The following is a 27,904-nucleotide window of genomic DNA, read 5'->3' on the forward strand; positions in this document are numbered from 1 at the left end:
TTAGTACTCCAGTGCTTTTCCTATAGTACCACATAGAGTCTCATGGAAATGGCTCACATAGTTGTGGAGACTGGCCAATCCTAAGCGCAGTTGCCTAGGGTCAGACTCGAGACTTCTCTTAAATCACTTAGTGGCAGGGGCTGAGGAAAACAAAATTCATCTGTCAGATGGCAAGCTGCTGGAGAAAGTCCCAAGAACTGCAGGTCAGGTGATGATGAGCCAAATGCAGGATCTAGAGTGAGAGAGAGCAATGCCAAAGCATCCTTATATATTGGATTCAGCTCACACCACTTAGGAAACTCCTCTTATTTAACTGACTTGAATAAGGGTTTAACTTGAGTATGGGTTTGACATACATATGTGACTTGTGTGACTTGAATACATCCTAAGGCTATAACTCAAGATATACCAAGCACTAATAAGGAGCCCTGGTAGCATAGTGGTTACGAGTCGGGCTGTGAAACGCAAGGTCAGCAGTTGGAAACTACCAGCTGTTCCGTGGGAGAAAGATGAGGCTTTCTGCTCCCGTAAACATTTACAGCCTCAGAAACCCTGTACAGGGTCGCTATGAGTCAGAACCAACTCCACGGCACATAACAGCAACAACAATATTGCCCCATTAACATACAGACCATTAACATACAGAGGTTAGGATTTGCTACACATGAATTGAAAGATAGTTACATAATATTATAAAGTTATAAAAGATAACAAAAATAGAGGACAACCACACAATACTGGAAATCATTGTTTATATAGGCTGATACATAACATTAACCATCACACAGTCCAGTGTAGTTTGAAACATAAGAAGTTGGTGGTTTGACACTTACAAAATGAAATCTACTTGTTTCATGAAGTCTCTTTGTCCAGTGAAATTTTAGGGATAACTCCTTACTTCAGAATATTTCAATTTGTCCCTAATAAGTCAGGTGACTTTGGTCAAAGTGCTCTACCTTTAAGATGAAGAAGATAAGCTAGACATACCTAACTTCTTTTGCTCTTCCAATCTATTATTGTGTGTGTCAGTACTCATTCATGCCTACAACAATCATGTAATAGAATCTCCTGAGTGTATGTCATTGTTAAAGGCCATCCAGTGATCCAGATTCATAATGAATCTATGTACAACAAAGTGAAACACTGCATGGTCCTATGTCATTTTCACAACTGTTGCTATGCTTCAACCCACTGTTGTAGCCACTGGGTTAATCCATCTTCTTGAGAGTCTTCCTCTTTTTCACTGATCTTTTATTTTACCAAGCAAGAAACTGGTCTTCTTGTACACCACAAAGTCTTGTGATTTGTTTATCTCCCAGACACTCAAATGTCATCATTCCTAAACTGAGGATGAATACTTTGACAGCTAGAATCAACAAAGGTGCTTAAACATATAAGGTTAGCAATCTGTGGCTTACTTTCATACTTATTTAACCCTGGAAAGAGAGACACTGTAGCTATTTGAGCATTCCCCTGTTCACACGTGTGAGCAGGCATCCACATCATGCTTGGCATGTTTGTTGAGAGTGAGACTCTGGAGTGACTGAGTGAAGATTGAGACTGACAGTTTGAAAGCTTAAAAGCATCGATTAATGAATGCGCAAGAATCTGACCTTCCAACTGTGCCCATATTGTGGTTTTGGTTTCTAAAATAAGAGCTAAAAATAAAGAAGGGGAAATTCTTGTCTTTCATGTTTTGTAGAGATTATTCTACCAGCACAATAAGGGACATGAATTGGTAGGGACACATGAATATAATTTAAGATTATTACACACCAGGGATTTAAGAGAGGAGCATCTACGCTGTCTGTCAACAGCATTCATTCCCATATTACATAGATTTGGAAGAATTAAATTCCAGTGAGGGGACCACACATACATATGACACTTTTTAATTAGGTGACAAAGTAACTTCAAATATATGCTCATTGTGTAATGAAAATTTACATAAGAAACAAAAAGAAATTAAATAGATGCCAAGATTACCGGTTTGCACTTTTTCTTTCTATTTGTGGTAATAAAAAGGTGTGAATTAAAAACCTAAAGGAAAACAACTGCTGACTTACTTTTTAAAATTTAAATACACTGAATCAGAAATCTTTTATATACAAATGCAGAATAATATCATCACAGGTCATTCTGACAATATATAACAGTGACAGGCATTTGTATTATTTCTTTATTTTAACAATACAGGCATTTGATGAGTAGACTCTAAATAGTTGTCAATTAACATTAGTAATGCTTATGTATTTTGTGTAAAACTAATTCAAGTTATATAAAGGAAATCATTATACTACTTATTGTTGTGTTGTTTCTTTTTATGTTGTTTTTAGGTGCCATTGAGTTGGTACCGACCCATAGCAACCTTATGCACAGCAGAACGAAACACTGCCTGATCCTGGGCCAACCTCACTACTGTTGCCACGCTTGAGTCCATCCATCGATGCTGCCACTTGACCAATCCATCTTGTTGGGGGTCTTCCTCTTTTTCTCTGACCCTCCGCCTTACCAAACATGATATTTTTCTCCAGTGACTGGTCCCTTCTGACAATATGTCCAAAGTATGAGAGACGAAGTCTGGCCATCCTGGCCTCCAAAGAGCACTCTGGCTGCACTTCTTCCAAAAAGTATCTGTTGGTTCTTTAGGCAGCCCATGCCACTTTCAATATTCTCATCCAACATCATAATTCAAAGGCATCAATTATTCTATGGTCTTCCTTGTTCACCATCTTTCACATGCATGTGAGGTTATTGGAAATACCACGGATTGAGTCAGGTGTACCTTAGTCCTCAAGCTGACATCTTTGCTCTTCAACACTTTAAAAAGGTCTTGTGTAGCAGATTTTCCTAATGCAATACATCATTGTTTCTTATTATAAATATATAATAATTTGAAAAAAAAGGATAACCACGAGTAAAGAGATTACAGAAATTGCCATGCACTTTATATGTGCTTCAATGCTTTTGGTTTTTCAGACATAAATCATTGTTGGCAATTTTTATCAGAGTTACTGCACTGAGTCATTCGTTCTCAAAATCTCATGTGCCTGAATAAGTCCTTCTTCTTACCTGTTCTTCTGATTTCTATTTTTCGCTTCCCTACTTAAATATATTTGACAATAAATAACATGTTAGTTAATGGGAAATGTTTGAAACTTTTACTTTTTCAGTTGTAGGAAATCATTAAAATAATATAATTCACGTTAGTCATTTAGTAAAAATAATTACTCTTGAATATTATTTAAATATTTGCATTGCTGTTGTTGATGTTGTTAAGTGCTGTTGAATCAATACCAACTCATAGTGACCTTATGCACAACAGAAGGAAACACTGTCTGGTCCTGCACTAACCTCACAATCGTTGCTATGCTTGAGCCCATTGCTGCTGCCACTGTGCCAATCCATTTTGCTGGGGATCTTCTTCCTTTTCTCTGACTCTCCACTTTATCAAGCATGATGTCTTTCTCCAGGGACTGCTGTCTCCTGATAATATGTCTAAAGTATAAGAGATGAAGTCTGGCCATTCTGACTTTTAGGGAACATTCTGGCTGTACTTCTTCCAACAAAGTTTTTTTTTTTTTCTTGGCGGTCACGGTGTGGTACTTTTAATATTCTCCTCTGACACCATGACTCAAATGCATCAATCCTTATATTGTCTTCTTTATTCATTGTCCAACTTTCACATGCATATGAGGTTATTGAAAATGCAATGACTTTGGTCAGGCACACCTTAGTCCTCAAACTGAGGTCTTTGCTCTTGAACAATTTAAAGACCTTTTGCACAGATTTGCCTAATGCAATGCATTGCTTGATTTCTTGACCGTTGTTTCTTTCAGTCTTCCAGTCTATCAGTGATGTTTGATAGTCTGTTTCTATCAGTCTATCAGTGATGGTTGATCTGAGAAAAATGAAGTATTTGAGAACTTTAATCTTTTCTCCATTTTTCTTGATGTTATTTATTGGCCCACTGGTAAGGATTTTTGTTTTCTTTACATTGACATGCAACTGGAAGGCTGAGGTCTCTGATCTTCATCAGTAAGCATTTTAAGTCCTTTTTGCTTTCAACAAGCAAGGTTTTATCATCTGCATGCCATAAATTTTTATAAAGTGCTGTCATAATAAACTATATTCTGATAATATATAAAAATTCCTAAACTTACAGAAACTAAAACAACAATAACATATTAGGTATTTTATGAAGCTTCTATAGATTAATTCTATACAATATTTATAACTTTCTAAGACTCTTCCTGCATGGTGGTAATAAAAGTTAAATAGCTGGCATTTGCAAAATTATACATATACATGCATTCTTCCGACTTCCAGAATGACATACTTCTCTAAAGAATTGTTCTATTTTCTATATGCCCCAATATCATATTGTATATTTAGCATTTAATCAATATTTACAGTTGTCATGGCAACCAAATCATATTAATTATATATCCTACATAACATTAAATAATAGCAAAGTGAATGATGACATTGATATCCAAAGGTATTAAGGAACACAATTCTTCATTAAAAATAAAGGCATTTTTTCCATTTTTTTTCTTCCAATGGGGGAAAAAAAAAACTAGGCCTTGGTTCTATTGACTGGTACCTTACATGTTAGTGCAATGAAATTTTCTTGATCAGTTTTTTGCTTCTGTATTAATTTACTGTACCATATATTATAGACATCGTAGAAATAAACAAATGTGAGAACAAACAAAACTAACTTACTGTGAGTAAGTTATTAATTTTATAATAGTGCATGATCTTTATTTAGTAACTATTATGTATGTGAAGAATGCTGGTGGGGCAGTGGTTAAGTGCAAGGTTGCTAAACTAGCTAGGTGATCATTTCAAACCCATTACTTGCTCCTCCTGAGAAAGATGTGGCAGTTTGCTTCTGAAAAGATTACAGCTTTGGAAACCCTATGGGACAGTTCTAATGTCCTATAGTGTTTCTAAGGATCTCTGGTAGTGCAGCAGTTACAAGTTGGGCTACTAACCTCTAGGTCAGCAGCTCAAAACTACCAGCAGTTCTGTGGGAGAAAGATGAAGCTTTCTCTGCTCCTGTAAATGTTTATAGCCTTGGAAACCCTATGCAGGGTTGCTGAGTCAGAACTGACTCCATGGCACACAACCAACACCACCAGTATGAGTTAGAATCTACTAGACAACAATTAGTTTGTGATTATGCTGCACAATGCTTTATAGTTAAGAAACTCAGCATCTTCTTGGTGTAATGCTACACATTCATAATAATGATGTCTCTATCCCTGTGTGGTGCAAACAGCGCACACTTAACTGATAACTGGACGTTTACAGTTTTGAGTCCAGTTTGAATCCCCTGGGAAGAAAGAACTGGCAATCTTTCTGAAAAATTGCTGTTGTGTGCCATTGATCAGAGTGAATCTACACGACAGAGAATGGCCTCATGAGGTTTCCAAGATTGTACATCTTTACAGAGGCAGACAGCCACACCTTTATCCCTGAGAGCTCTTACCACAGTAGGGCTCCTATGGAGCACAATTGGACTCTGACACACATGGGGATGTCCTGTATCAGAATCGTCTCAATGGGAACTGGTGGTGGACATATCTATTGTCCTATTTATTTATCTGTCTAACTTACATACCAAATATATAAATGGTAAAGCAATCAGTTATTAAGGTTACATGTTTAGAATTTTATGATTCACAGTGCAAGGATTTTATTAGTATACATCAGGATTGTATCCTCTCACTGTGTTTATTAAATCTGTTATTGTTGTTAAGTGCTGACAAGTTACTTATGACTCATAGGAACTCTGTATAGGGTTTCTGAGGCTACACATCTTTGTGGGAGCAGAAGGCTCCACCTTTCTCTCTCTTGTAGAGCAACTGGTGGGGTCAAACTACCAACCCTGTGGTTGGCAGTCTGCTGCTTATTGTCCAAAGCCACTGCACTCCCCATTTAATCTGTATTTCAAGCAAATTATTAGAGAAGCTGGACTATAATTAGAACATGGCCTCTGAATCAGAGGGAAACTCATTTTAATAACCTGTAATATGCATATGACACAGCTTTGCTTGCTAAAAATGAAGAGGACTTAAATATTTTCTGATGAAAATCAAAGACTGCAGCCTGCACTATTTTTGTTTAAACATAAAATAAAAATCCTCATGAGTGGACCAATAAGCAACATATGATAGCTATATAAATCAAAGATTGAACTTTTAAAGGATTTCATTTTACTTGGATCCACAAGCCATGTCCATGGGAATAGCAGCTAACAAAACAAAAAGTGTATTTCATTTAACAAATCTGCTGTAAAAGATTGAAAGATTAACATTTTAAAGTATCAAATAGCAAAGCTGTCACTTTGAGGACTAAGTTGTGACTGATCCAAGCCATGGAATTTTCAATCACCTCATATGCATGTAAAAGTTGGGCAATGAAAAATAATTGATGCATTTAAATTATAATGTTGGTGACGAATACAACAGTGAATAAGGAAGACGATAGAAAAATTGATGCTTTTGAGCTATGGTGTTGGGAGGAGAATATTGAAAGTGCCATGGGCTGCCAAAAGAACCAACAGATCTGTGTTGGAAGAAGTGAAGCCAGCGTGCTCCTTAGAGGTCAGGATGGTCAAACATCGTCTCACATACTTCAGACATATTGTCAGGAGGGACCAGTCACTGGAGAAGGATATCATGTTTGTTAAGGTGGAGGGTCAGAGAAAAAGAGGAAGACCCCCAGCAAGTTGGATGGCAAAGTGGCAGCATCATTGAGCTCAAGCGTGGCAACAATTGTGAGTTTGGCCTAGGATCAGGCAGTGTTTTGTTCTGTTGTTCTTAGGGTTGCTATGAGTCGGTACTGACTCTACGGCACCTAACAACAGCAACAACCAGAAGAACATCTATTTTGGAAGAAGTGGAGCCAGAATACTCCTTAGAAGTGAGGTTAGAGACTCTTCATCTCCCCTACTCTGAATGGCAGCAGTCATTAGAGAAGGACATCATGCTTTGTAAAAATAGAGGGTTAATGAAAAAGAAGAAGGCCCTTACTGAGATAGATTGACAACAATTGACTGAAATCCAGAAATGATTTTGAAGGTAGGCCTGAACTAGGCAACATTTTGTTCTGTTTTACGTATGGTCTCTATGAGTCAGAATCTACTTGACTGCACCTAACAATAAGAACAGTACAACATAAATACATATGGTCATGGGCTGCTGAAGAAATTGCCAGACTATTTTATGATTTATTGCAATAATCAGTTTAAAAACACATTTTGAAACATATGATTGATTATATCAGTGAATAAGAATAAGAAATAATATCCCTCTCCTACTTTGAGAGAAAATATGCAATATTGTATTTTGTTTTTCTTTTTATTCTTTAGACCACGTATCCTTGGTTTACACATAGCAGGTGCTCAATAAATATGAGTTCCTAGCTACGTAGAAAGATAATAGCTTGTAACATAATTTATGGAATAAAGAAAAAAATAAATAGCTTTGAGGAAAGGGAAAAAAGACTGTAAAAGTCTGTTTCATAGTGATTTTTCATTAATGATGATGCTGCTTCTCTACTGACTACTTAGTGGGGGACCATCTGATATGCTCTCTGCAGTCAGCTTATTGATTATGTGGGTCGATGTAATCTGATGCATAAAGAACCAAGAAAGTGGGAGGCAGCATTTTCCTAGATAACTGTTAAGAAGTGGAAAATCTAAATCTGATGTATCAAGACTGAGTGGCCCCCCATGTGACTTTGAGTTATTTGTAAAAGCAATTCAAAACTGACAATACTCTTTTATCAGTAGATCTGAACCTCATGAAAGAAAGATTAGTTAAATTAAAAGAAAAATGAAGACATATAAAAACTATGGGCATAAGATAAAAGTTGCATTTCCTTTTCTAAACACACCTTCTGTGTTCTTCTACACAGAAATACCAATATCTATCTATAAAGTCTTAGATAATTTCGATCTTGGTTTTCTATAGCTCTGGATACCCAATGTTCAAACATTTTACTTAGTTGATGTTCACATGAAATGCAAGTCATGAAAGCTCAGAAAAAAAATACCCACAATAAAGTAATATCATCTATTCAAAATTTCCAAAGCAACCAGCCAATAAACCAATCAAACAAAAACAAAACTTTAAAAAGATTCAAATATTTAATCTGTACAACAAAGAAAAAATACTTTGAGGAAGAGAATGAATTTACTGGTGAAAAAGAGCTTTGCTGTAAATACTAGTTTTAATATCTCCAACAGAGCGCCTAAAACAAATTTGCATTCACAAATTGCTAGATTCTTTTCTTCCATCTCAGGAGAGAATGTGCTGTGTTACCTGCCAGAGAGGGTCTTTCTGCTCCGGGAAGAGCTCAAAGTACTTGTGGGCCAGTTGCACTGGAGGCAGAGTCTGCAATCTCAGGTTGGTCCAGCTCTGTACGAAGTTGGCCAAATTCACAAAGGTATATAATCCTAGGCGGTCATTCCCATAGTTTGACAAATGGGTCATGAAAATGCTGATCTGAAAGATAAGTAAAAATTCCCTTATGATGCATATACTTAATCTCTAAAGTGGCAGTAGAAGATGTAGGCAGCACCCCATCTAACCTTGAATTTCATGAGAGGTATAATTATCTTTTCAGGGAGTGAGGTGATTCCATAGGATAAGCACTGAACTGTGAACTACAAGATCGGTGGTTCGAACCCACCAGTTTTCCATGGGTGAAAGATGAGGTTTCCTGTTCCAGCAATGATTTAAAGCAGGTGTGGGGAACTTTTTTCTGCCAAAATTTATAACATCACTTCTGGGTCATACAAAATTATCAGCTTAGAAATTAACCTGTTATATTTGGTCAAATATTTAATTAACTCACCCCTAATGGGATGGCTAGAACTGTAGTTGCCTTGGCAAGGGCAGATCAAATGATTTTGTGGGCTTTATACAACCCATGGGAATCCTGGTGTGGTGCTGTGGGTAATGAGACAGACTGCAAAGCCGTTTGAACTGCAAGGTCGGTGGTTCAAGCTGCTCCTCAGAAACCTGTACAGGGTCCTTATGGGTTGGAACCAACTCGACGGCACTTAACAACCAAGATGTTGTTGTTAAGTGCCGTCGAGTCGGTTCCGACCCATAGCAACCCTGTACAGGGTTTCTGAGGCTGTAAATCTTTACGGGAGCAGAACTCCTCATCTGTCTCCCGCGGAGCGGCTGGTAGTTTTGAACTGCTGGCCTTAAGGTTCGTAACCACTACGCTACCAGAGCGCCTTATGCAGCCCATGAAAGTCCTGTTATAGCTCTGTGTATTAATGCACTGGACTCAAGGTACGTGGTTTAAGCTCGCCAGCTGCTCCTTAGAAACCATATATAGGGTTGATATGGGTTGGAACTGACTCATTGGCACTTAAGAACAACAACAACAACATACAACCCATGGGCCGAATGTTCCTTATCCCTGATTTAAAATCTTGGAAACCCTATCTATACAGGTTGTGATGAACCGACTGGACAGCAATTAACAATATAACAGGAACATTTATCTTTTTAGGTAGGAAACCACAACTTTGATTTGTAGTTCAGAAATCTATTACTTATTATTGAAATTAATCTTGAAATTGAGCTTGGCATTCCCTATTTCTTTAAAAAGCAATAGTGTTTTCCATATCAGTTCTTCCTGCCCCCCACTGTAGAATCAATTTAATCAAACTCCAGTAATCTAGAAATTTCAGGATTAGTGAAAACTCAAATTAGACAACTTTTAAAATTAAGCGATTGTTCTGTATTCTTCTAGTGTAGAGTTATGTCTAGACTAAAATGGAATGAGACACGGAAACATATTTCTTGGTGGTTTAATGAAGGTTTGTGTTTTGTTGTTTTGTTGTTGTTTTCTGTCCCAAAGGAATTGTTAATATTTATATAAAACCTAATTACATTACCTTAAAATTCTTCTATACTCATAAGTCTTTGTATAACTTCTCATACCTTGATACTAACTTTAAAAATATGGCATTTCAGTGTTATTCTTTGATGGATAAGAAACTAGGGAAAAGTGAAATGTAGGTTAGTTTCTCTTGAAATACTGATCAAAATGTTGTGATAAAATATACAATCTGTCAGCTATTGCACTTAGACTTAAAAAAATACTAAATAAACAAGAAATTTGTATAATCCTGACCTAAATTACAGAGATAATTTATGCAGCTGATAAACAAGGGGCTTCTTGTTTCCTACCAAAAAAGTATTTTATGTCTGTTCTTCAAGCTTATATTGTTTTCAAATAAAAATATTTCAAAACTTTATTTTCTTATTTAGATCATTAGACATAGCAATCCACATATTATAATCAAGTACTTCTTTAATTTCATTATGAAAGTGCCAAAAATAATGTTAGGAATTATTATTGAAATCAAGCTTCACTTATTATTGAAATAAGTGAAACTAAGCAGAAATAATTTTATACAGAAGTCAGTATACAGAAGATCAAAGGCATGTGCCTCAGGACTAGTGTTTTCTTTTTGATTTTTAAGGGCTTCTTATTTTGATTTCATTATTTAACGAAGCTATTTGGGAATAAAAATAAGTTTATAATAATCCTTGGAGCTTGGAAACAGCTGTTAAGTGTCAGGCAGCTAACCGCAAGGCTGGTAGTTCAAACCAACCAGTCACTCTGTGGAAGAAAGATGAGCCTGCCTGCTCTGCAAAGATTTATAGTCTCTGAAAACTTTTACAGCATCTCTATGAATCACAATTGACTCAATGACAGTAGACATAGTATATTTATTTTGTTTGTTTTTATGAGTCAGTGGATAACTGCAAATACACAAAGAGAAGGCGTTTTATCTTTAAAACAATAGTAGCAGTAGGTTATATACATTTAAATTTAAATTATATTATTTAAAAAGCAGTACTCTGGCAAGACATTTTAATTTAAAGATATGTTCATTATTTGAATACTCTTTTTACTTTGGGAAAAAAAAGCACTTTCTATGTTCTATTAGAATAGAGAAAAGGAGTCTGAGTAAAGCCAGCTAAAACTTTTAGACACACTTCTAACCACAGGAAAAGGTGGAGTGGAGAGGGTGAGAACTTTGCCCATTGCCCTTTGTAACCCTAAATTATATAAAATGAGACTTAGGAAAATTATGAGTCCTGGCGTGGCACAGTAGGATAAGCACTGGACTGCTAGCCATTAGCTCCTTGCAAACCCTACATAGGGTTGCTATGAGTTGGAACTGACTTGATGGAACTTAACCACAACTATGACTATATGCTGGACGTGATTCTAAGCCTTTAATATATATGAAGTGGTCAAATCCTTATAGCAATGCAGCTCCTGTCATTATTTCCTTTAGCAAAGAAACGGAGGCACTAACAGCTAAGTGCATTTCCAGGTCTCCCATTTAGTCAGTGACAGAACAGCATGATAAAAAATACCAATCATAATTCCAATTAATGATATTCTTCACACATTTACCTAAACGTTTTTAGGTTTTTAATTTGATATCCATAATTTTTTCCTTTTGTCTTAAAAAGAAATTTATCTATGATGACAACATAGTCCCAATCATACCTGCATCCATTTCCCAAAAATCACCTCCAATTATATTCAAAGTGTTTTATTCCAAATGTCAAAAAACAGAAAGGTTATTTTAAATAAGATCATTTATAAGGAGTCCTGGTGTGGTGCTGTGGGTTAATGTGCCAGATTGCAAAGCCATTTCAACTGCAAGGTCAGCAGTTCAAACTCACCATCAGCTCCTCAGAAATCCTATACAGGGTGGCTATGGATTGGAAATGACTCGATGGCACTTCACAACAACAACATATCAATTATTACATAAAAATGAAAACATATACTTCAAGTACTAGTTGATAAAGTACTCCTATTTGAAATTCATATAGGATCATTTGAACAAGGTCAGAATATATGTATATGACATTAGTTTTTACATTGGATAGCCTCTCTCTCCCCCATAAACTTTTTAATTTCAAATAGGAAGTGGTCTCTTTGCAGGACTTAATTGCAGAGTTTCTAGAAGATGACATGGTATCGGTAATTGATGACTATATAATTGCAATTGTTGTCATGAGAACTTCTATATAATCATCACACAAAATAATATGCATTTGATCCCAATAAGTATGCTTTATCTCATGTCACCACTGTAATTAAGAAATAAGACATTGTAAATAGTGTGCTTCAGGATAATTATAGTTTCCTAGGACTGAAATTATTATGAAAGACTAAGCTGTAGACTCAATGCCTAAAGAAAGATAATAATGTCCTAGAAATCTACCACCTGCATTTTAATGTTATTTTAAGGTGAAACTTTAAGGCACCTGTGAATGTCTGATGTCTGACAAAATTATAAACAAAAATACTGCTCTGAGAATATTGCAAAGGTTATTTTTATGTCGGCAGATGTATATTATCATTTAATTAGAATATTAACATCATACTTTTAAAAGATTTTGTGGCAGACCTGTCCTAAGTCAATTATCCAGAATTCCCTTGGTGAATAACCTTGTTTTATAAAGGAAGTGTAAAAGTTAATGCAGGGCAAACAAAAAATCTGACTTTGGAAGAAATCAGAGTCTGGCAATGTCTTGTGGTTCTGATCTGAGGCGTGCTGATGCATTTAAATTTCCCTTTGCTGAGAACAGAGAGAAGTGGCCTGGCCACAGTCCTTGGAATCATTGCTGTATGGGGCAACATATTTGCAAGTCTTACTGGTTAGAACCAAATTAATGCTGGCACATGGTCAGTTTACTGCATTTTAGAACAAACAACATTTCTGCAAAGCACAGATTAACTGTGCATATACAGCTTGCTAAAAGCACCCAATGTGCAGACAGAGCATTTGTGTTATAGCTTTCCTTGGCAAATTGCCCATTAAAACAAACAAACAAACAAACAAATCAGCACACTAACAAACAATTTTAGAGAGTTTAGAGAAAAAAAGATAAAAATAATAATGGATGTGATTTGATACACTATGAAATCATAACAAATAATTGTTTGTCACAGAGTTAGAATAAATTAGAATATATTGCTACTATTCTTTTCCATGCCATTATATGTACTTTTTCTTATGCTGTCCTTTTATTTGTTTTGCTTATTTTGCTATGTATATAGTAAAAACATTCTTCCTCAATACTGAAAGAATGTGAAAACATATGACTATTCTACTTTGATGCAAATTGTTTATAAATGCAACTCACTTTACCTTGAAATATTGTAGCCAAGGAAATGCATTGATTCTGCAAGCAGAGTTTCATCTTTTGTGTGACAAAGACAGGCAAGGACACTGGGGTCAGTGGATGAGTTTGAGAATAAGATATCAAGTACTAATAGCAGCAGTGCAACCTCTCCAGAACTGTCAGAGGGGCTCATCGCTTCTGTCATCCAGCATGCCCTGTACCAGCTTTATTCTGTCTCTCATTCCTCAACATATGTCCCTACATCAACTCTCACCTCTCCCTACTCTGTTAGAATTAACAGAAAAGAAGTCTAAATTCTTTCTTTTAACTAATGTAAGAATTTTGAAAGCAAGCTAATAGAAACTGTCATAGTCTAAGTATTCTTTTAAACCACTGCCATCAAGTCAATTTGGACTCATAGGAAGCCTACGTATGGTTTCTGAGATTGTAAATCTTTATGGGACCAGAAAGCTTCATCTTTCTGCCACAGAGTGGCTGGTAGGTTTGAACTTTTGATCTTGAGGTTAGCAGTGCATTATTTATCCTACAGCACTGCCAGAAGCCTAAAATGCTTTTCTTTTTCCTGAATGCCCTTTTCAGAACCATTATGCAGAAACTAAATTTAGAAAGATTATTACCTGTGGAATAATTCCATTTAATGATGCGTCTATATTTCAAGGAAAAGAGAGGTTTTAAATACTGTATGCTTAAGTCTTGATGATAGGGAACTGGATAAAACTACTATAAAGGTGCTTGGGTTTTATCCATTTTAATTCTATGGATAATCCTTAAATGTAAATAAGAGCAATAATGTTGTGGTGGTGGTGGTTGTGTGCCGTGGAGTCGCTTTCGACTCATAGCTACCCTGTACGGGGTTTCCAAGGCTGTAAATCTTAACCGGAGAAGAATGTCTCATCTTTCTCCCACTGAACAGCTGGTAGTTTCGCACTGCTGACCTTGCAGTTCGCAATCTGATTCGTAATCACTACGCTACCAGAGCTCCTTAATAACATTGTGGCAGATTATAAATACACGGGCAAGTGGCTACCCCACCAAAACTGTTATCATAGTTAGAAAATTAAATTTTTATAATTTTTACTGTTGTCTTGCCTATGCAATTACTAATATGTAAAATATAGGAGAAGAAAGAAGGAAAAAACAAGAGAATAACAAAAGAACTCATTTTATTCATAAATGAAAATTTAATCCTTTCTAAATTAAGGCTTGGTGTGGTGGTGTAGGATAAGCTCTAGACACCAAGGTTGGTTTGAACTGTAAGATAAGGTGTTCAAGGCCACCAGCTGCTCTTCAAAAAGTTCTTTATAGGGTCTCCATGTGTCTGAACCAACTCCACGGCACTTAACAACAAACTGAATTAAAATATTTCCAGATAATCAACATCAGTAAAATTTCCTTGCTTTTCATACTGGTTTGACAAATATGGATCCTTGCAAATTTTTGTTGTTGTCAAGTGCCTTCGAATCACTTCCAACCCATAGCAACCTTGCATAGGATTTCTGAGGAGCAACTGGTGAAGTTGAACTGCTGACCTTGTGTTTCAAATGGACTTTGCAGTTCAGCACATTAACTGACTGCACTACACCAGGACAGTTAGTGATATCAATAAACTGAATATACAATATTGTTGTTATTAGGTGCTATCACATCAATTCCAACTTATAGTAACGTTATGTATAACACAATAAAACATCATTCAGAATTGTTGCTATGTTTCAGTCTATTTTTACAGCCACTGTACTTAAAGGCAGAAACAAAATCCTTTTAGTGTGCATATTTTTTTGCATCAAATACAGATTAAATATTCAGATGTTAATTCTGTTCCTTACAATAGCTTTTAAATAAAATCATTTACAGAGTAGCGAGATATATGATTTATAGGGAAAAGTGTATTACTCTAACAAGTTAGAAAGCAACAACAGCTTTGTAGAACAAAACAAAATGTAACTCATTTTCAGGAAGCTTCGTCTGTACTCATTTCATAACAATGCTTTTCAAGATAAGCATTGAATATCAGCACTTTCCATTTTTTCCTCTGTAGCCTTGACAGTTTGCCCTTTTTCAGAATGAATCCACTGTGTTTAAAAATATGTCCATTAGCTTGTTAAATTATTGATTAGGCTTTTAGTTCTCATAAAACGTGGAGATGGATGGAATATAGGGAAAGGTGTCCCAGATGATCCACCTGACAGACTTTGGCAATGTACTAAATTTTTTTTTTCTTCTGTTAATTTTTTCCTGAATATAGGCTGGCCCCACCCAAGAGATGCTAAGAGTCAGACATTTAACAATTTAAATGCCATTTTATTTCTTGATTTAAATATCCATGGCATCACTATTGTATAATAGCACATATGCTTTATCATATCATAAGCACTTCAAGTAATGCCTATTCAGTCTAGAGCATCTAAGTTGGTAAATGCTTTTGTTTATATGCTAAACTATCTGATGCAAGGAACATTTGCTCAAACCTAATATAATTGTATTACTCTGCCATTTAATCCAAAGACTTTAAGAGATTCTATATTTAGTTATTTGTTTTTCAAAGACCAAAACATCTATTGAATAGTTGATTTAAAAAATATATATGATTTTTTGAATCATAATGCTAATTCTTAACTGTATCAACCAAGTTGGTTTTATGTTTACTTTTATTGGATTCAATAGGTAGAAAACATTGCATTTTACAGATAAAGAAATGAGGATTAAGATGTTCAAGTGATATATTGTATAGGGAGTCCCAACAAAATCAGTGCTGAAAATCAGGGATATGAACACAGATCATGACTCCTTCACACATCCGTTTGTCAGAGACTTGGTGAGTATTTCATCAAACTTGCTTCTGCTTTCTGTTCCTGCTTTTGCATTATTTTAGTTATTTGGTGAGTTTTATTTATTATTTTATCTATGTATTATTATTTTTTATTTTTATTTTTTTTACTGCACACGCCAGCCCAATGCAGCTCCAGCCAGTGGTTTTACTTTATTAAACTTTAAAGCACCAATGGAGGTCTCTGTGGAGGTGAGTTAAGGACACAGAGGAGGAGAGAGTCAGACACCAGAACCCCATCTTCACAGAAAGGGCTGGATATTGATTTCCAGGGAGGAGCAGGGCATGGTCAGCTCAAATTTGGTGATGACGTCAGGATGAAGGACCGGGAGCTTCCCGACGCTTTGACCCTGGGCAAAGATCTCAGCACATCGCCCAAAGCAGGAAGCGGAGCCTTCAGAGGCTTTTAATCACATAGCCGCCCTTCTTCTCACCAACAGGCACATCCTAGGTTGAAATTAATAGCCTTCCAATTATTTTCTTAGAATCTGTTCATTGTATATTTTCATATAATGTTTTGAATTTTTGTTCAGAATTGGGAAATAGGCATTTCTATCTATATTCATGAAACGAAGTTTGGTCATCCTGGCCTCCAAGGAGTACTCTGGCTGCACTTCTTCCAACAGAGATCTGTTGGTTCTTTTGGCAGGTCATGGCACTTTCAGTAATCTCCTCCAACACCATAACTCAAAAGCATCAACTCTTCTACGGTCTTCCTTATTCACTTTCACATGCATTTGAGGTTACTGAAAATACCATGGCTTGGGTCAGGTACATCTTAGTCCTCAAGCTTACATCTTTGGTTTTCAACACTTTAAAAAGGTCTTGTGCAGCAGATTTGCCTAATGTAATCGTTTGATTTCTTGACTGCTGCTTTCTCCCACATACTTCGGACATATTGTCAGGAAGGACCAGTCACTGGAGAAGGATATCATGTTTGGTAAGGTCAGAGAACAAGAGGAAGACCCCCAGCGAGATGGATTAGCAAAATGGCAGCATCAATGGGCTCAAGCGTGACAACAATTGTGAGGTTGGCCCAGGACCAGGCAATGTTTCTTTCTGTTGGTACATAGGGTTGCTATGAGTTGGCAGTGACTCCATGTCACCTAACAACAACAACAACAGCAACATCTATATCCATATCTCTATATCTCTATCTCAATTTTTAGTTGTAGCTCCCTCTATATATGCTATTAAGTGTCGTTGAGTCAGTACTGCCCCATAGCATATTATTTGTGTATGTTTCACTCCTTGAAAATTAATAGCCTTCCAATTATTTTCTTAGAATCTGAAAACCCCATATAGGGTTTTCAAGGAGTGGCTGGTGAATTTGAACCACCGACCTTTAACTGACCTTGCAGCCCAGTGCATTATCCCACAGCACCAAACCCGGAGTGTCTTTCTCTTTAGAGTCCTGGTGTGGTGCTGTGGATCATGTGCTGGACTACCAAATGGCTGGCAGTTCAAGCTCACCAGCTGACCCTATAAAAGTTCACTATGGGTCAGAACTGACTCAAAAGCATTAGCAATAACAACAACAGATTTATATATACATAGAGTCTTGGTGGCACAAATGATTAAGCACTTGGCTGCTAACAATTAACAACAACAATCACAACTATAAACATACACATATTTCAGCTGACAATTGGCTCTGGATATTTAGGATAATAAATGCTGAAAAGATAAACTATTGTTTCATTTGGGGTGGTTTTACTTCTCTTGCAGAACTAAAAGCAATACTAAAGTTTTCCCTGATGAGTCACAATAATATTCTTTTTAAGAAAATGTGTTATAGTTACAGAAATAGAAAGTAATTCCAATCTCCTAATCTTAAAGTTTAAATTTGATTAATTTAGGCAAACCTTCCTAAGTGATTTCACTGAAAATCAAGAAGGATACGAAAGAAGGAAAAAAGAAAGGGAAGCAAAGAAATGCTTCACAGTTGAACACATCCCACCATCTCCAGGTCAGATGGGGAAAAAACAAAACAAAAACTACGTTGGTTGATCCTCCTACTTAAGCTATTTCCACAAGTAGAGGGAGCTCTTTTGCTTCATGTGACTTTCAGTAAGATTTCATATGAAATGAGCATCACCATGGGCATTTATAATTAATCACTATTCTTAATATTTTAGCTCCCCACTACCTTTTGACCACTAAAGGAAAGTTTTCCTTGAGTATATGAAAAATAAATAAATAAAATAAAACAAAAACATTGAATTCCATGTTGTTGTTTCTGTTGTTATGTGCCATCGAATCTGTTCCAACCCACAGTGATTCTGTATAGGGTTTCTGAAGAGCATCTGATGAACTTAAACTGCCGACCTTGCAGTTCAAATGCTTTTCAGTCTGGCACATTAACCCACAACACCATATCCATGTTGGAGGAGGTTTAATGAGGAGAATCATAGTAATAAAATAGTTAAAAAATCAAAAGAGAAAGTACTTCAAATATCCAAAGATACTTTATGCTTTGCAAGTGTGAAAATACAGTGAAATGGCTTGGGGTTGTTGTTATGATTCACATTGGTTTGATTTGTGTTCAGTGGGAAAGTCTAAACATGAAATCTGAAATTAGAACACCTGGATTCTGCCTGCCACCTGGGGAATGACCTGCCATTACTGTATCAAATTACTCTGAATCTCAGATGTCTCTATTATTAAATGAAAACAATAATTTACTTGCAGGTTTGTTGTAGTGCTCGAATGGGTTGGAATCAAAACATTTTGTGAAATAAAAACACTGCTTGAAAGTTATTAACATTGTGTATATTTAGTTAAGGTAATACTGGAATTATTACCTTATCAAATATTATCTTAAGTGATTTGATTTATAGCTCAGAGATAATAGCTTTTATAAGCAGAGTTAGTGTTTCTTTGTTCTATGAAAATCATGTCATTGTTCTATGACTTGTGATAATGAATAAAGTTTCTATTTAAACCAGCAAAAGGTGCACATATATATTTGTTGTTGTTATCTATCGATTCAATTCCGACTCATAGCAACCCTGTATAGGGTTTCCAAGGAGCAGCTAGTGAGCTTGAACCACCAACCTTGCAGTCCAGCCCATTAACTCACAATGCCACATCAGGACTCCACATATACATACAACAGAGTAGAAATGGCTACATTTGTAATTTTACAACCATCATGTAAAGTCTTAAAAAAATGAAAGTTTTAATACAACAGAATCACTAATGAAAACTAACATCATTATGGAAGAAGATTGTTAAATAGGATTCTTTCTTTCATTTCAAAAAATGCAATGAGTTCATCTCAGAAGTGAACACTACTCGAGGCCAGTACTGTGAGATGATATCCTGCTTTGCCTCACCCGTGTGTACCTAAACTAAGAGCACTTTTTTATCCTGTCGATATCCTCTGTGTTTCAAGGCACTCATCATCTGACAAAATATATATTTGTGTGGTTACTTTTTGTCTTTCTCTTCACTCCCATGTGAGAATGCGAGGTCCATGAATATAGGGACTTTACTGCTGTTCATATTTTGTCCTCAATACTTAGAAAAATGAATGGCATAAACTAGGTGTGGATCAAATATTTATTGACTGAATGATTGAATACATGGTAACATACACTTCTTTTGCCAGTAGGAAACATTGAGTGACTTAACTGCTTTCCAATTATCCCCAAAGTTCTAGGGATGTGAGGGAGAAAAACAAAACACTAAATTCTAAAACCCTGAAAACAGCTGGCATTTAACCGGATCTGATGAATTGCTAAATTACATTTTTTATTTGTGCTTTCCATTGCCACTATCAGACTCAATGCAGCAGAAGTTCCATTTTGCATCTGATTATTTACCAGCATTCTAGTTTTTCAGTCATAATATTTAGCTAGTGAATTATTAACAAATGAGAACTGTTTTGATTCAAGATCCACTAGAATGTAAATACTGCTCTTCCTGAATAAAGAAGTTGGACAGTGGCTTCCTCAAAGCAGTAGTAAATAGGGCAGCTGTTCTAACAGAGAACAGAAGGTTCCTGCTATATTTCACTGAGCAGGGGCTTTACTCTCCATTTATCTAGTACATTAATAGAGACCCAAGTCATTAAAAGACAGCACATGCTCACAACCATATCATTATTGCATATATTTGTGTTATGTTTTTCTTCAGCGGGCAAATTGCAATTGAGATTTTAGGTGTCACAGTAGTTGCTTTTCAGAATAATCTGATTTTCAAAGATCTTTCCAGTTTTATCCAATGGGAGACACTCAAACCTGCTTCCTACTTTAGTTACTTAGCATTGTTCTCTTTTCAAGAAATCAAATCTCCTTTTGAACCACATAGCAGTGATGCCCCATAAATGTAATTGAAATTCAAATTCATAATCCCAGGAAGAATCATGGACAAGTCAGCCACTGTATGGATAAAGCATATCAATTCATGATCAGTTTAATGTCCACCCATTACTTCAAATAAAATTAATTGAGTGTATGTGTGGGAAAAAAAAAACGGATAATCTTTATTCAAACAATCAATCAATTGATAAATATGTATTAAATACCTTATAATCTGTTAGGAACTATAGATAAAATGTTGAGATAATGATGATAGCTATTGCCTGAAGGAGTTTAGGGTAAAGTGCATATATAGAAAAGAAAACAGCTGCTTACAATATTAAAATTTTGTTGCTTTGTGATGTAACACAGGCTCACAGGGGATGGGGGATTAGGGGGAAGGCAGAGATGCTACTAAAAAGAAAGCTACTAAGACTAGAGGAAGACTTCTTACAGAAAATTGCATCCAAGCTAAGACCTCAAAAATGAGTATGGACAATTCAATTGGGAGAGATTAGTTTTGAGTAGGGGTGAGTGCCATGGGATGAGGTCATGTGTTAGCACAGAGACATATATATGGGTAAGGTAGTCAATGAGAGACTGCATTCTTGAAGCTAAAGGTTGTGCACTATGGTCCATGCAAGGAAGAAGGAAAGTAGAAAGGAAAAAGAGCAGTTCATTTAAACCTTTTCACATCATTAAGGGATAAGGACTTTAATCCTAAAAGTGATTGGCAACCACTGGAGGATTTGGAATAAGGATAGAATATAGTGTATCCTGACTGCCTTATGAAAATGGGTTAAGACTGGAGGGTGAGAGTCACACAGGAGACTTTTATCTGCATCTAGTTGAGAAATGATCATCATGATCTGAACAGTGGCAATAGCAAAGTAGAGAAATTAAACAGATGGAAGAAATGTTAAGGATATTGATTCTCTGAGGATTTGTGTTTGATTAGATGCCGGGGATAAACATTTTCAAAAAGAGCTGTAAAAGATAATATTTAGGTTTCTGGCTTAGGTAACTGGTTGGATGCTGGATCAATGACACAAAATAAGGAAGAACAGAAGGAAGAATACAACAAAAGTTTGAGTACACCAAAAAGAGTCAAACCACACTGCTGACAAGAGAAACACAGAAGCATGCTGCATCTGTTCTGAGGGTTCAGATGAGCCCACATAAACGTATCGAGTCTGTAATCTATATGACATTCTTCAGCATTATACCAATTAGAAGCTCTGTGTAGATTTAGAGGAAGCAGTTGAATTGTTTTAGAATTGGCAATTTGTCAAATGAATGAGATAGAAGGCAAGTGGAACAAAGGAGTTCTAAGTGGTACTTAGAAGACAGACATAGAAATTACCTTTCAAGGTGCTTTCTATAAATCAGAAACATTTTTAGTCTTCTAAAATACAGCAAAATATGATATTTGTATTTTTAAATGACTCAATATATTCTTACTAGTAATTTTGGCAATATTGATGGCTGGCTGTTAGAGTCCTGGTATGGTGCTGTACGATAAACACTGGACTGCTAACCACAAAGCCTGCAGTTCAAATACACCAGCCACTCCTTTGGAACCCTATCTAGTGTCAATATAAGTCAAAACCAACTCAATGGCATTTAACAACAATTAAAGCATGGTGGCTGTTTTAAATAATACTTTTACTTACCGAAATGAGTATTGTATAGTTTCTATGTTGGAGCATTTACAAGAATTGGTAGTTACTTAGACGTTTTTGTTTTTTTTTTTTTTCAGGTCTACAGATCTCACCCAACTTCTACCTGCTCAAACTTTAAGAGAATATTCTAATAAATGACAACAATGATGAGGAAAATATGCAATGCATCATTTTAAGAGAGGAAGAAAAAAAAAAAATCAAGATTTTCATACACTCTGCTAAGTCTCTTTCCTCTACATTCTGGGGAACATTATGATGAAGTAGGCAAGACAGACTCCTGGAAAGGGAAAAGAGTAGGCTTATAAGGTAGGAATTAAGCTAAACTTTCTTATAGTCTTTGATTGTATTTGTTTTTTTCTTCTTAGAATTTTCTAAGGTAAACACCATGAGTTTTCTGTGGGTTAAAGAGTCAGGAGGGAACCTATTTTAACTTGCTTTTTTTTTTTTTTTCAGGTAGTTTAAAAAAGAGAACTGCTTTCAAGGCAAGAGATCCTAAAGATCCAGAAGTTTTAAGATGTTTAGTCTTCAGTGGAAGCTGAGGCAGGTGGTGAAGGATGTTGTGTAGGATTTGGGTCTTTCTCATACATTCTCTAAGATGTGCTATGTGAGTGCTAATCATCAATCATTTGACTCCTGAAGAACCCACACTGGCCTCCATGAAAGGGACAGTATGCAAATGCCTGCCACTCTGAGTGCATCCTCTGACACTTGGTGATGGTGGTATACCATGGACTTGGTTCCGACTCATAGCCACTCTGTAGAGGGTTTCCAAGGCTGTAAATCTTTATGGAAGCAGAAAGCTTCATGTTTCTCCCATGGAACCTCTGTTAGTTTCAAACTATGGACCTTGAGGTTAGCAACCTGACTAGTAACAACTACGATACCAGAGCTCCTTCAGACACTTGGTATTGGTTAGTAAATCTGCAACTTCTGAGTAGTCTCAACAAGCCCTAGGGGTAAAAAAATAAATAAATGAGCTAAAGACAATTCAATGAAAACTTTTGTAAAGAGAAAAATAATGAAAAAATCAAACATAGCAAAACATCCAATAACTGTGGAGCGACATGAAAAGCTTTAACACATATATCAAAAGGAAAAATGAAGACAGAGCTGAAGGAATTTTAAGATAATGATAACCAAGAATTTTCCAAATTTATGACAGACCATACAATGAATCTGATAAGTTCAGAGAACATTAAGCAGTATACAAAAGCAAAGTAAACAACAAATAAAAAGCAAGACAAAACTAGAATATACATACACAACGAGCTCTGGTAGCGTAATGGTTATGAATCGAGTTGCGAACCTTAAGGCCAGCAGTTCAAAATTACCAGCCATTCCGTGGGAGAAAGATGAGGCTTTCTGCTCCCGTAAAGATTTACAGCCTCGGAAACCCTGTTCAGGCGTCGCTATGGGTCGGAACCGACTCGATGGCACTTAACAACAACAACAACATATGCAAACTACAGGAAACCAAATGGGAAAATCTTGATAGAAGCCAAAAGAAAGGAAGGTGAAGGGGCAGTATGTGGAGACCTTACTTAGAGACACACAAGACTTCTGGGTGTTACAAGCACTGAAATGCTCAAACTTTAACTGAAAAGCTGGCTTTTCAAACCCACCCAGAGAAAGACTTGAAAGATCACAACACTGAGTATTCTACAAGCACAATTCTACTCTGCATATATGGTATTACCATGAACTGAAGTTGATGTGCTGGCAAAGGGTTTATAGACACACAAGGGTAAGAATTACAATAAATTTCCCATCAAAAACCATGCAAGCAAGAAGAGAATGACATCAATTACTTAAAGTGTTGACATACAAAAACTACTAACTTAGAACTTTATTTACACCAAAGTTCTTTTTAAAAGTGAAATAAACATTTTTAGTATTCTAAAATGCACTTTACAATACTTTTAAACAACTCACTTAATTTATCCATACTAATAATTTTGGCAATATATGGTAGCTGTTGGAGTCCTGGTGTGGCATTATGGGATGAGCACTGGATCGTTAACTTAAAGGACAACAGTTCAAGCCCATCAGCTGCTCCTATACAGATTTCCTATAACACGTTCTGAGACAAAAACTTAGGGAATTCATTACTAGTAGACCTGCCCTGCAAAAATGCTAAAAGGAATTCTTCAGTAAAAGGAAAATGAAATAGGTCAGAAAACTAGATCTATGTAATGGAAGGAAAATGTTGGAGAGGAAGTAAATGATGGTAAAATAAAATACTGAATTTTTCTGATTCTTAATTGATATATAAGGGAATTATTAATAAGTGATATTAATAATAATTTATTGAGTGATCATAGCATATGGATAAATGAACAAATTACAAGATGCCACAAAGAATGGGAATGATAGATTGGGAATATGCTGCTGTAAAGCATGTGAACTACATAGCAAGTGTGATAAGTAATTTTAAAGTAGTCTTCTTGTTGTTAAGTACCGTGGAGTTGGTTCTGACTCATAGTAACCCTGCACAGGGTTTCTGAGGCAGTAAATCTTTATGGAAGCAGAATGCCTCATCTTTCTCCCATGGAACCACTGGTAGTTTCGAACTGCCCACCTTGAGGTTAGCAACCCAATTTGCAACCACTATGCTACCAGAGCTCCTTAAAGTAATGTTAGGTTAGTAAAAAACATGTTTTCAACTCTAGGGTAAGTGCTAGAAAAAAATTACGTATAATTGATAGGCTAGTAAACTTAATAAAATGCAGTCATAAAGAATAATCAAGTAAAACCAGAAAAGTCAGAAAAGGAGGATGTTAAAAAAAAGCAAAGCACTTTAATGAATACATAATGGTTACAAATGTGATAGATATTAATCCAATTGTATCAATAAATCACAATGAGTATAAAATATCTAAATAAACTACAAGAAACCCCTTTTAAATATAAAGACTCAGAGAGGTTAAAAGTGAAGGAAAGGAGGAAGATATACCATGTTAACAATAATCAAAAGAAAGCTGAAGTAGCAATATTAATTTCTGAAAACTATACTTGAAAACATATTAAATTATTATGGATAAATACAACATTGAATATGATGTCAAGAACAGATACCTGGACTTCATACACACATGGATGCACATGCATAAGTATACTCACATATGTTGTCATTCTTACACACAAAAATATTTGCATACTAAAAAAATAGATATATTTGCATACTCATTTACAAAAATGTTCAAATGCTACACAAATCATCTCCTAACTGCAGGAGAGACAAAGAGATAGAGTCAACACTGGGATGAGAAGAGAATTTGGATATAGGTTTAAAATCACACTTTAAATTGAAAAGGTCCTAAATGTTTTAGTACCTGAAAGTGGTTCAAACTTATGAATCTTTGCTAAGATATTCTTTAGGAATCCCTTATGCTACAGGAAGAAGAGGTGCTTCCTAATATAGCAGAAATGAAACTTCCCAACAGTCTTATTCTATAATCAGGTACTTTCAAATTATAGTTCTTTGGTAGCGTAGTGGTTACGAATCAGGCTGAGAACCACAAGGTCAGCAGTTTGAAACTACCAGCTGACTCCACGGCACATAACAACAACAATGGTCCATGTTATACCAAAATTTTGGCAGAGGTAATGGTTACATCTGTGTTGAAACATGTTTTTGTTGTTGTTAGGTGCCATCAAGTACATACCAACTCATAGCGACCCTATGTACAACAGAATGAAACAATCAATGTCCAGGCCTGGACCAACCTCACTGTTACTGCCACGCTTGAGACCATTGCTGCTGCCACTTTGCCAATCCATCTCGCTGGGGGTCTTCCTCTTTTTCTCTGACCCTCCACCTTACCAAACATGATATCCTTTTTCAGCGACTGGTCCCTCCTGATAATATGTCTGAAGTATGAGAGATGAAGTTTGGCCATCTTGGCCTCCAAGGAGCACTCTGGCTGCACTTCTTCCAACACAGATCTGTTGGTTCTTTTGATAGCCCATGGTACTTTCAATAATCTCCTCCAACATCGTAACTCAAAAGCATCAGTTCTTCTATGGTCTTCCTTATTCACTGTCCAGCTTTTACATGCACGCATATGAGGTTATTGAAAATACCATGGCTTGGGTCAGGTGCACCTTAGTTCTCAAGCTGACATCTTTTTCTTCAACACTTTACAAAGATCTTGTGCAGCAGATTTGCCTAATGCAATACATTGTTTGATTTCTTGATGGCTGCTTCCTTAAATGTTGATGGTTGACCCAAGAAGAATGAAGTCCTTGACAACTTTAATCTTTTCTCTGTTGATAAAAATGTAGTTTATTGGCCCAGTGGTAAGGATTTTTGTTTTCTTTACATTGAGATGCAATACATACCAGAAGCTGTGGTCTTTGATTTTTATCATTAAATATTTTTTTAAGTCCTCTTCACTTTTAGCAAGCAAGGTTGTATCAACTGCATATCACAGGTAGTTAATGAGTCTTCTTTCATTCCTGATGCCACAGTTTTCTTCATTGAACCCAGCTTCTTGGATTATTTGCTCAACATACAGATTGAATAAGTATGGTGAAAGAATACAATCCTATTACACACCTTTTTTAATTTTAAACCATTCAGTGTTCCCATGTTTTGTTTGAACAACTGCCTCTTGGTCCAGGTTCAGATTCATCATGAGCACAATTAAGTGTTCAGGAATACTCATATTTCACAATGTAGTCTATTGCTTGTAATGAGCCACACAATCAAAACCCTTTGCCTAGTCAATAAAGCACAGATAAACATCATTCTGATATTCACTACTTTCAGCCAAGATCATCAGCAATGATACCTCTCGCTCCATGGCCTCGTCTGAATCCGGCTTGAACTTCTGGAAGTTCCCTGTCAATGTATGCTTGCAGCCTTTAGCAAAACTTTACTTTCCTGGGATATTAAAGATATCGTCTGATGATTTCTGCATTCCACTGGGTCACCTCTCTTTTGAATGGGCACAAATATGGGTCTCTTTCCAATCTGTCAGCCAGAGAGTTGTCTTTCAAATTTCCTGGCATAGATGAGTAAGTGCCTCCAGTGCCACCTCACTTTCTTGAAAGATTTCAATTTTTATTCCATCAAATCCTGGAGCCTTGTTCTTTGACAATTCCTTCAATGTACCTTGGACTTCTTCTTACAGTATCATTGGCTCTTGATCATATGCAACCTCTTGGAATGGATGAACATCAGTTTGATTTCTATGTATTCCATCTGGTGGGGTCAATGTGTATTATCTTCTTTTATGCTGTCTAAAGAAGGTATTTGAAATGAACAAATCATTGGTTTTGCAGAATTCTATCATGCAATCTTCAGCATCATTTCTATAACCAAGCCATATTTTCCAACTACTGATCTGTCCTCTTTGTTCCAACCTTTGCATTCTAATCTCCAGTTATGATCAATACACCTTGATTGCATGTTTGATGAATTTCACAATGAAGTTGATAGACTTCTTCTATTTGGTTCTCACTGGCTTCAGTAGTTGGTGCATAAATTTGAATAATAGTGGCATTAACTGGGCTTACCTGTAGGTGCACGGATATTATCCTATCACAGACAGCGTTATACCTCATGACTGATCTGAATATGTTCTTTTTGACAATGAATGCAACACCATTCCTCTTCAATTTATCATTCCAGGAATAGTAAACCAATTGGTTGTCTGATTCAAACTGGCCAATACCAGTCCATTTCAGCTCATTAATGCCTAAGATGTAGATGTTTATGCACTCCATTTCGCTTTTGACAATTTCTAATTTTCCTAGATTCATACTTCGTACATTCCATGTTCTGATTATTAATGGATGTTTACAATGTTTTGTCTTCATTTTGAGTTGTGCTCCATCAGCAAATGAAGGTCCCGTAGGCTTTACTCCATT

At 36.1% G+C, this 27,904-nt stretch overlaps 1 protein-coding gene across 1 annotated transcript in view; it reads right to left on the bottom strand.

Annotated features, from left to right (window-relative positions):
• NDST4 (N-deacetylase/N-sulfotransferase (heparan glucosaminyl) 4) overlaps positions 1-27,904 on the bottom strand; it is a 600,446-nt gene that overhangs the window by 94,120 nt on the left and 478,422 nt on the right. The window contains exon 7 of the mRNA XM_006872252.1: positions 8,337-8,519. Within this exon, the coding sequence (XP_006872314.1) occupies positions 8,337-8,519 (183 nt within the window). The remainder of the gene's footprint in view (positions 1-8,336; positions 8,520-27,904) is intronic.

The sequence above is a fragment of the Chrysochloris asiatica genome, unplaced genomic scaffold, assembly GCF_000296735.1.
Source record: "Chrysochloris asiatica unplaced genomic scaffold, ChrAsi1.0 scaffold00188, whole genome shotgun sequence".
Lineage (NCBI taxonomy): Eukaryota > Metazoa > Chordata > Mammalia > Afrosoricida > Chrysochloridae > Chrysochloris > Chrysochloris asiatica.